The sequence below is a fragment of the Oryzias melastigma genome, linkage group LG5 (assembly GCF_002922805.2).
Source record: "Oryzias melastigma strain HK-1 linkage group LG5, ASM292280v2, whole genome shotgun sequence".
Lineage (NCBI taxonomy): Eukaryota > Metazoa > Chordata > Actinopteri > Beloniformes > Adrianichthyidae > Oryzias > Oryzias melastigma.
The window spans coordinates 23,945,556-23,956,027 of NC_050516.1; the positions used below are offsets into that span (position 1 = coordinate 23,945,556).

The following is a 10,472-nucleotide window of genomic DNA, read 5'->3' on the forward strand; positions in this document are numbered from 1 at the left end:
AATAAAGAGCAGGTAAACACATGACAAGGCGTAGTAAGGAAACAGGCCAGGGTCAGAGCACAGGAGCAGGGCAAGAGGGGAATAAAGCAAGAGAGAATAAACAGGGGCGGCAGTGGTAGGGCAGTCGACTCCTGATCAGAAGATTGTGGGTTCAAATCCTGCCTTGCCCGTTCATATGTCAAAGTGTCTTTGGGCAAGACAGCTAACCCAGAATTGCCTGTGGTGGAAGGCTGTGAATAGATGAATGGGTCTGTGACTGTGCAGTGGTTTGGCCTTCAAGGAAGGTAGAAAAGCGCTATACAAGTATACACCATTTCCCATTTCAACGCTCAGACTGAATGCAATAGGACAATACAAGACTTCACAATAAGCAGGATTAAATACAGCTTGGTGATTAACGCGATTGAAGAACAGGTGGTGAAGGCGGCAGCAGATGCATGATGGGAAGTGAGGAAGTGAACAGATGTATTCTGATACTTAATCATCACTCGTCCCTCAGCTTTATCTGAATGAACTCTTTTAGATACGTAGTTGTAGAAGCTAATCTTTCTTTAATAGTTCTGGTATCTCCTGTCCGTCCTGGGATAGGATCTCTCCTTCATGTGGGAATCCCTAAGGTTTCTTCTTTTTTCCTGACTCAGGTTTTTTAGGAGTTTTTCCTTACCGGGAGGGAGGGTCTAAGGGCAGGGATAACCAGTTTTTGTAGTCTGTTTAGCTTTAACAATTGTTTATATTTTGAAGCCCAATGAGGCAAATCTCTTTGTGATTTTGGGCTATATAAATAAAATTGAATTGAATTGAATTAAACGGAGTCATGGAACTCCTTTACCCGTGCCAGACAAAACTGTGCCACAACTTTACCCAGACATTCATTTTCCACCAAAAATCAGACGATGAGACGCTTTCCATTGGCAAAATCTTCAAACCTGACACGCCGCTCCTCGGCACCTGTGTCCGTCACATAACGCAGAACCAGAGCGAGCTGCGAGCTATCCAATCAAAGCTCGTGAAAATGATGAAGTTTCCGTGCGCCTGCTAGCTGACCTTGGTTTGGCCTACTCCAAATCTGATTGGTTGAAGCAACAGTTTGGTCGACAATTATTGTATGCTACAGGGCCCGCAGAACTGATTGTGAAGGCCTCCGGGCAGATTTCTTTGACCCTAGCAACAAATGGTGCTGCAATGTGATTGGTTAATGCTTAAATAGGAAAATACACGTCTGGAAGCAGCGCAACCAGGGAGACAGCAATGAAAGGACGAAGACAGAGCATTTGGAATTATAGAATACGTATTCACGGAAATAAATAATAATTAATATCAGTCTGTGATTCAGATATTTTTAGGCCAGCAGAGAAGGCCTTGCAGGCCCTGACGGCCCGCCACTGCTGAAATCTTACAAGTCCACAGATCATGATTTTTTCAGATTTTTTCAAGTTCATGTTTTGTATTTATGATGCTTAATAAAAATGTTGTGAAAAAAAGAAATCTGCTTGTATTGCTGTCAGATGCCGTTAGAAGAGCAGTTTTTCATGAACCCCTGAAGTGTGCTCAACTGCCTTCAGGGACACGAGGCTCTGGTTGGGAGCCAGATTCCCTGCACTAGAGCCAGAACACGATCATTGTTTTAGTGGCAGATAGTGCCATCTCGGCATACGTCAAACATCTTAAGTGTTGAAATCCTCATTGCTGACCTAGCAGCTTCTGCAGACACATCTGGAAGTGTCCACCAGTTTGCAGTGCCACAAAACATTTTTTTCTGCAGTGTAATAAGTAGAATACAACCATAAAATGAAATAATGACTTTCCCAGAAAAATGTAGACATAGACAATAGAAGTCAGATTGCTGTAAGCCTGCTGATTAGGATCATTTCTGAGCTGTTGCTTTAAAGGTTGTGGTTGCTGAGAGAGGTCCAGACTTGACCGTCTTGCCTGCAGCAGCCCTCCAACCTTCTAAGTGGCTGTTTAGGAAGCATGTAGTAAGGAGACAGAAGTGCTGACGATATCCACAGGTTGATAAACCGTCAGGAAGGAGCCCTCTGCCCAAGCTGTCGAAACACTAAAATGTACTGGAAGACGTGTGCAGGCTCATGACACGGACCCACACAGAAACATGCACAGACTATGGACCTGAAAAAGAAATGTGTACTGACCAAGTATCTACATGAAAACGCACTGAAACCATAAAAAGCCTTTATTGTTTGTAGCAGTGGGTTGTGTAGAGGAACCTCTGTGACGAGCAGCTGATGGACAAAAGCACTTTCTGTCTTAGAAGACTGCAGCCCAGTAAGATGATTAAACTAGAGTCCAGATCATCTGACACAAGACCCCCCCCCCCCCAATAAAGGCAGCTCAGAGTCTCAAGAAGAGCTAGTTGTCTTGGGATACTGCAGAGGGGCTAGGGGGCAGGCCCCACCCTCCTCCCCTCTGCTCCGGTAAGGCGGAGGATGCGGCGTCACAGCTTTGGCTGGCTGCTCAGCTTCATCTTCAGGTTCTCTGCCAGCTTGTCCAGGAACTCAAAGGTGTTCAGGTAGTCGGTGCGGGCCACGCTGCAAACACAGGGGGGTGTTACAGCAGGAGCAGACAGACAGATGCTTCAAACTCTTAACATTTCTATGACCTTTAGAGTCAGGTCACCTACCCAACTACTGCCACTCACTAACAGCAGATGTTTTTTTCTTGATATAAAGTTGGAAATATTAAATCTAACATCTTTATAACCAACACATTCTCATCTCCAAGTTGTCACTTATCAATGTTTGGTTAAGACAGGGTCTCAAACTCGCAGCCCGCGGGATGATGATTTGCGGCCCCCGTCTTCATATGAAAGATTACTGTTCGTGCGGCCCGCAAGGGTAATATGAATGACAGTTGTTGTGCACAGAGCTGAACAAACCAATCACAGTGAGGTATATGACTCTGGAGGGCGGGACATCGGGCGCTGTCCAGTGGCTTGCTCACTGATTCATTCATTCCTCCAGTCAGCTGGGCGGAGGAACCATGAAGCTACTGGAAGTGCGAACACAAATCGCATGCTCCGCCCCTTATTCGCTGTGTGGCAAATTCACAGCTTCCTGCTTGTCAAAAAACGTGTTCCTAAGATGTCTCACTTAGAATGAATGGGAGACAAATATGGAGTTTCATTTATGTCAAAACTCCACGAAGAAATTAGACTTCTCCACGAACACATCAAACATTCCGCGTGGACAAATCAGACCCTCGCGAGCGCTTTTTCCTCCTCCACAAGCAGAAAAAAGTCCTCGCACGAGAGACTGAATACTTCTAGCGCACATCACTCACACACGCGAGCAGAACCTCAGTGAGCTTGCTGCTCTCAGCTCAGAAATGAAGGAGACACTGTTAATAGACATTTGAAACTGAATAAATATAGTTTTCTCTGATCCAGAGTTTCTCAATTATTTTCTCTCACCCCCTCCCTTATGAAAAACTTATTCTTTCACGCCTCCCCCCAACTTTCTGCTGCAAATATAATCAGTGTCATTAGTTAATTTGCTCAAGTTAAACGTATATCTTCTCAAAATATTGTACCTTTATTATCATTTAAGAATATTAAAAAAAACTTCTACATAATCTGCTTTAATATTTTTTCTTTCTTTCTTTCTTTCTTTTTTTAATTTTTATTAAGAATCCTTCCAAAACTTTCAGACAAAGTAAAAACAAGTCTTTCCTTGTTTCCTCCACAGTTGTGATGAATTCTGTTTTTTCTCAGAGATTCAGTTCTTTTTCATTGGTTCACTAAACAGCGGCTCTTTCTGCTAAGAAATTGATTTTAGGTTGTTTTTTTTATATTTAATTTATTATCAACACTATGTAGGATTATGCACAATATCCATAACTAATGTAAACATGTTTTTATTAGCATGTTTTTATTAACATTCCCCCCAGGGGGGCGCGCCTCACTATTTGAGAAACACTACTCTAGTCAGTCAGTCAATATTTGTTTGTTTCAGTCGTCTGTATCTGCTGTATGGTCATTGTTATTTTATTTATTTATTAATGATCGATTTTTTGAATGTATTTATTTAATTCATCATTTTGTGTCAAGAATAAAGATATTTGGAGACATGGAATGTTTTATCAGTGCTTTTCTTGTGAAAATCACCCAGACTCTGCCTCCAGCGGCCCCCAGATAAACTGAGTTTGAGACCCCTGGGTTAAGACCTCTTCTGTGTCACTTTTTGACGTTTTGGGTGTCTCCAAGTCTTCGTTTTTTGACATACTGGCTGTTCCCATTAAATCATGGGTCCCAAACTTCTGGGCCGCGAACCAGAACTAGTCTAGTACAGTGACACATAGTGCACTGGTACTCAAACCCATTACCGGTAGCCTAACACTAACCTGACACCAGACCAGTTGCCATACCAGTACTGGGTTAAGGTTAGGGTGCTGGTACTGGTTTTGGGTACCGGTGCTGGACGCATCCCAAAGACAAGTGCATATCCGGTACCGCGTCCTGAGGTTTGCTGACTCTTGAGTTTACAAACAGCCAGCACGTCGAGTTGGGGATACCTAAAACATCAAGAAGTGACGCAGAGGGAGTCCTTAATCAAACGTCAACATGTGACGAGTTGAGGATGAGAATGTATTGTTGTAACAGCTTTGACCCGGACACATAACTGACTTTGACAAGCCTTTGATGCAGATAGCCAAGTCTTTGGTCATGAACCCAGCCTCAATGGTCTCGATACACACAGCTTCCAGAGACTCAGCAAAGAAGCGCAGATCGTTGTTGTTGTCCAGCTTGGCCCTGTGCAGGAGGCCCCGTGTCCAGGCAAAGATGGAGGCTAAAGGACACACCAAATCAGCTCCAGAACATGAACTGACTCCATCAGAACCAGGCTCTGGATTATGTTGAGCATTCAATCATGTTTATTTCCTACCAATGGGGTTAGTAGAAGTTTCTTTCCCCTGCTGGTGCTGTCTGTAGTGCCGTGTCACAGTCCCATGGGCGGCCTCTGCTTCTACGGTGCGTCCATCAGGACACACCAGCACGCTGGTCATCATTCCCAGGGAACCATACCCTAAGGGAGGCACAAGAAAGATCTGTGAATCCCAGGAGTAGCGGTCTCTGACTGTTAATCAATAAATTGCTGGTCTGACCTTGTGCTACAGAATCAGACTGTACATCTCCATCATAATTCTTGCAGGCCCAAACAAAACCTCCTTCAGATTTCATGGCTTGAGCAACCATGTCATCGATGAGGCGGTGCTCGTACCAGATGCCTTTAGCCTCAAACTGAGAGCGATATTGCCTGAAATGCAGACATTACCTTAAAGTTCTGCTACAGTGAGTATGCAAGTTTTGTGTAAATTGTGTTGTTCAGCTCCAAGCCCTGAGGGCATCATTTCCAACCATTCCTGCTGCTTTTTCTTTGACACCCTTGTTGAAGTCCAAATAAATTCTTTAGGTTCTTACTTCTCGTAGATCTCGTGGAAGATGTCTTTAAAGCGGCCATCATACTGCTTCAGGATGGTGTTCTTGGTGCTGAGGTACAAAGGCCAACCTTTGGACAGAGCCATCTGAAAGGAGCTGTGGGCAAAGTCCTGAATGGACTTATCTGTGTTGTACATTCCTAGGGCTACACCACCCGTTCCTGGCAGACACACACAATAACCATCTAAGCAAAGAGCAATTTGTCTGTCAACATTTTCCTGATGCTGTGTAGATTTGGGTAAGCTCTGAGTTCGGGTGACCTGCACTGAACTGTGGCTATTTAAGTTTATCCCTTTAACACCTGAGGCGTCGGCTCATTCAGACGCTTTTCTCCTTCAGAATCAAAGAACATAAACACTGGAGCTGTTTGAAGCCGTGCCATGTTCTGCCGGTGTTCTTGGTTTAATGGATTGACTTGTTTTCTTACCTTCAAAGTTGTGCACAACATACTTGACTGGCTCTCCATTTACAGGCGTGTATATCATCTCCACCTTTCCAGGGCCAGGTACAACAAAGTCTGTGGCTTTGTACTGAGAAGAAGAGGAGGACAGCAGCACTTGATAACGAGACCAAAGTTCACCTGAGTGTAGCTGTAAGCTCGACAGGCCTGGACATTCATTGCACAAGAGCAGGCGCCCTGAACCATCCCTGCACTTTTCTCCACTGACACCAACACTGTTGACTTTGGCACAGTCCTGTGACCTGCCACATTTGCTCCCCCACCAATCAGCCTGCAGAAGGGAGAGCTCACCTGGTCTCCGTGAGCATGCCTGCCAATGATGATTGGCTTCACCCAGCCGGACACTAGGCGGGGGATGTTCTTGCAGATGATGGCCTCTCTAAACACTGTTCCCCCCAAGATGTTGCGGATGGTTCCATTGGGTGAACGCCACATCTTCTTCAGCTTAAACTCCTCCACTCGTTTCTCATCTGGTGTGATGGTGGCACACTTGATGCCCACGCTGTAACGGTGGACTGCTTCTGCTGCCTCAACTGTCACCCGGTCATCTGTAGCATCCCGGTTTTCCATACCGAGGTCAAAGCTGTGCGTGACAACACAAATAAGTTTAATCCATCTTAATGTCTAAGATATTTTGCTTCAGAAACCTGGAAACATGGTGGTCAATAAACCAGTCTAACAAGAAAAACAACAGGTCTTAGGAATGAAATCTGGATAAGCTTGTAGAGAAGGCTGAACTGGAAACTACACTGAAGAGGACTGCAGGCACCTGCTGGGGCAGTTGTAGACTTCTTCCAGACCATCTCAACAACTTCTAGAAAAACACCAAGAGGTACACTGTCTGTAAGAAGGCTTGACTTTATGGCCGTTAAACATTCTCTAAAAAGATTTCAGTATAGGATCTGAGTTGATTAAATCATTATTTTTGAAAAGCCAATCACTTTGATAGTGTTGGGACAGTTACTTTAAAAATGTCAGTAGTAATAGTTTATTCTCACAGCTTCATCCAAAACAACTGAATTAGTAACTGAATTGTTCTAAAAAGATGTAATTAGTTAATGGGTATGGCAACTACTTGACTTTTAAAAATATTGAATTTCAAAATGTTCTTTTTTTCTGATGAAATCAGTAAAATGTGTTTTATATAAAACCTTCAATATTTATTAAATATCAATATCAGATTGTGCTGCCCTGCAACAGACTAGCAACCACTGACTGTGTATGTGAACCGGACTGAGTGACTCCTCCCCCCTGGTGTGTCAAACAGGAAGTACCTGCTGTCTCCAGCCAGCCAAAATCCCACAGGCTTCTATAGAGAAATAAACAGCTGTTTGTCAGTCATTGTATTGGTCAGAATAATCGTTCTTACTCTGATACATTTTAAAACATCTTCTTGATAATAATATTTTTTTTCATGGTAAATTGTAAATGTATATTTGTATAGAGCTTTTCTACCTTCCTTGGAGGTCAAAGCACTTTACAGTCAAAGACACTGATGGTGACTCTGCTGCACAACACTGACACCAACCTCCCACCAGAGGCAAGGCGGGGTTTAAAAATGAGAGAAATCTATGGATGAAGGAATCTTTCATGAAAATCTGATGCCTACGTCCTGCACCGTGTGGAGGGTCACCCTTATTAGCCATTTTATGCAAGCATAAGGACATTTTTGATGCCTGTCTGTAACAACAGGACTGAAGTTATCATCCTCCTCGATTTTGATTGGTCCTTCATGTTATCTCCGCCCCAACGGGGCCAAAGGTTTTGAAACAACAAACAAAAAAAAAAGAGTTAAAAGTGAAAAAAAAGTTTTGAAACTGAAATTTTGAGTTTTGAAACCTAAAAAACAGAACATTTGAAGCAGAAAATAATTAAGTTTAATTTAGAATAGCAAAAAGTTTTGGACAGTTTACATTTTTTTGGCCAAACACCAATATTTCTTCAATTCGTTTTATTTGGGTTTCAAATAATATTGGCCCCGATTTATCCCTATACTTCTCTGGCTTTGATTTCATGTTAGATGGCCGTCGCACAACTGCATTTATGGTGACAAGGCGGATCATAAAAATACAGAATTGTGCCCCCTTGTGGTTGCATAAAAACCAAGAGAAACTATAGTGAACATTCTTCACTTCCAGTCCTTCAATGATCCTGACGCTCACCACACAGGAATATTTGTCTTGTTTAGCTCTTCTCCGCATCTCTGAAGGGTTCATGAACTGAATCTGCCTGACCAGAGAAATGCTAAGAAACTGACTTCGAGGAATGTGAGGTGGACCAGAACTCTGACTGGAGCGTCAGCCTGAATAGGAAGGTGAATGTGAACAGGTACTCATGGAGATGAATGTGGATTTGACAGAGAAGAGCTGAGCATGCTCAGAACTCCTGTGCTGTAAGACTGCAGCGCTGCAGGGAACGGCTCTGACTGCAGACACAGCGCCATTGTTCAAAAGCAGCCATGACCTTTCACCCACTTTCTTCACAGGCAGAAGCCTTAACGACGTGAGACCTAGATTACTCCTTCATCTCCATCATCATCACCCCATTAGAAAAGACCTGGGAGGGATGTGTGGGGCGAGGTGAGTCAGCTCTGGACCGGTCCACAGAGCTTTCTGATGCCTGCTCATCAGCTGTGGAGCACCTTTCCCATCAGCCCCCATCCTGACACCTCCTGCTTCAAAGCATCGGTGTTTCAGGTACTCCTCACTGACTCCTGCAGATCTGTGTCCCAAAACAGGAAAAGAAACCAGAAAAACCAGCAGAGCAGGAGGAGGCTGTGAACTTTGTTCCACAGCCATTCGCAGATGTTCTGGAGGCATCTTCACCAGAACCACCTCTGAGCGGCACCCTGACTGCAATCCATGCAGATGGACTTTGATGTTCCTGCTGGTTTATGATCAGCCAGGTGAACTCTGACCCAGCGTGGACAGCGCGTGCTGCTTCTCACCTGTGCAGGTCCAGCTCCAGATACGGCAGGATGAGCTTCTCCTTGATGAGCTCCCAGATGACCCGGGTCATCTCGTCCCCCTGCATCTCCACCACGGAGCCGGCCTTGATCTTCTCAGACATCGTGGAGCTTGGACGGAGCTGGGGGAGAAGCAAAGGCGGGAGTCAAAGCCCTCTTTCAGGGAGGGGCCCGGCTGTTACTCTGCACTTTCAACGATCATCTGCGCGCGCGGCTTCCTGTTCCCGTGACCGTCATCAGCCGACGGCCCTCCGTTCGCAGACGGATCCTGACGGGGTCCAGAACAGGCTCGGACCGGCTAAGCATCTGGCTCGGGCACGCTCCCGGTCCTGACACCAGAACCTTTCCCTTTCATCCGAGCCCGAAGCGAGCAGGGGAGCGCGAGGCTGCACCGAGCTGGGCTTCTTACCTTGTCAGGTTCACCGGCAGGGATCGGAGGAGGAAGCGGACTGACACGGGTCCCAGCTGACAGCGGGCAGAGCCGCGGGGACCGGGCATGCCCCGAGCGCGCGCGCGGCCAATCACAGCCGACATCTGAGCCTCCTGACCAACCAGACAAGCCCACACAGAACGAAGAGAAAACGGTGCCACTGATTGGTGCAGATCAGAGAACTCTATGCCACATGACGCACCGGAAGCAGGAAAGCGGAGACAGGCTGTACCACAGCTTCCTGTTTATGCACTCTACGCACCCGAGCCGGAGCTCCTTCAGTCCAGCAGGTTTCTGAGGATCCTGCTCTGTGGTCTCCTGCTGGAAAACACAAACTTCGAGAAAAAGGTTTCTTTCTGTGGTTAAAACTGATCTGGAAACGGATAACACAGACTACTCTCACAATTTCAGCAGTGGCTGAAGTGTTTGTAGACCAAAGTGTTGCATAAAGCAGAGGAGCAGCAGCTGAGTTTGTGTATTAAATATTCTGCGATCTCACATGAAGGCTAGTTAATGAGAAACAGTTTACCCTAACAGAGTTGTGCAGGAAAACACAGGATAGAGTTAGAGTCGGTGATTGAAGGGAGCCAAACCCATTAGAATCAGCCACACAGGTGCACAGTACACATCACTTCCAGAGGAAATCTTGGGAAATAAAAACTTTTCTTACTCTGACACATTTTTAAACATTATCTTGATAATAATTTTTTTCATGGTAAAAGGCGTATATTTATATAACCCTTTTCTACCTTCCTCAAAGGCCCAAAGTGCTCTATGGTCACAGACACATTCACCCATGTACACACAGGGACGTGCACAGGATTTTGAGGGGCAGGGGCTCAAAATCATAGAAGGGCAACACAAACATATTTTTTTGTTCTTTAAGCAGTATGTAAATAAAGGAACGTTTTAAAATAAAGTACTAAGAGATAACTACCATGACATGTGTGATTGAAAGTGTTAAGTGTAATTTTTTATGTAATCAATTTATTGTCAACATGAGTTCACTTTATCATAGACTTGGAAAATATCCAAAGCATTAAAACACTGAAGACTCTTAATTTTGGCATTGTGAAGCATCAGAATCAACATGAATTAAGTTTAATATAATTTGAAATATTTTAAACACAGATCCAACAACTTTGAACTCCAGAATGCTGAAATT

General features: G+C 44.7%; 1 protein-coding gene across 1 annotated transcript; it reads right to left on the reverse strand.

The window, feature by feature from the left end:
* Nucleotides 1-2,173: 2,173 nt before the first annotated feature.
* On the reverse strand, nt 2,174-9,444 carry idh1 (isocitrate dehydrogenase (NADP(+)) 1). The gene is made up of 9 exons (XM_024262712.2): nt 9,287-9,444; nt 8,860-8,999; nt 6,204-6,495; nt 5,880-5,982; nt 5,435-5,612; nt 5,119-5,270; nt 4,899-5,039; nt 4,640-4,802; nt 2,174-2,546 (listed from the first exon to the last, which is right to left on the reverse strand). The coding sequence occupies exons 2-9, from the start codon at nt 8,979-8,981 to the stop codon at nt 2,453-2,455; spliced, it is 1,245 nt and encodes a 414-aa protein (XP_024118480.1). The 5' UTR covers nt 8,982-8,999; nt 9,287-9,444; the 3' UTR covers nt 2,174-2,452.
* Nucleotides 9,445-10,472: the final 1,028 nt, after the last annotated feature.

Bases quoted from the DNA above. Each gene is read 5' to 3' on its own strand.
- idh1 (XM_024262712.2), bottom strand. From the start codon at position 8,981: ATGTCTGAGAAGATCAAGGCCGGCTCCGTGGTGGAGATGCAGGGGGAC. The intron at 5,983-6,203 runs GTGAGCTCTCCC...TCTTCTTCTCAG, and splicing joins GGCATGCTCACGGAGACCAG to TACAAAGCCACAGACTTTGT. The intron at 5,040-5,118 runs GTCAGACCAGCA...TGCCTCCCTTAG, and splicing joins GTCTGATTCTGTAGCACAAG to GGTATGGTTCCCTGGGAATG.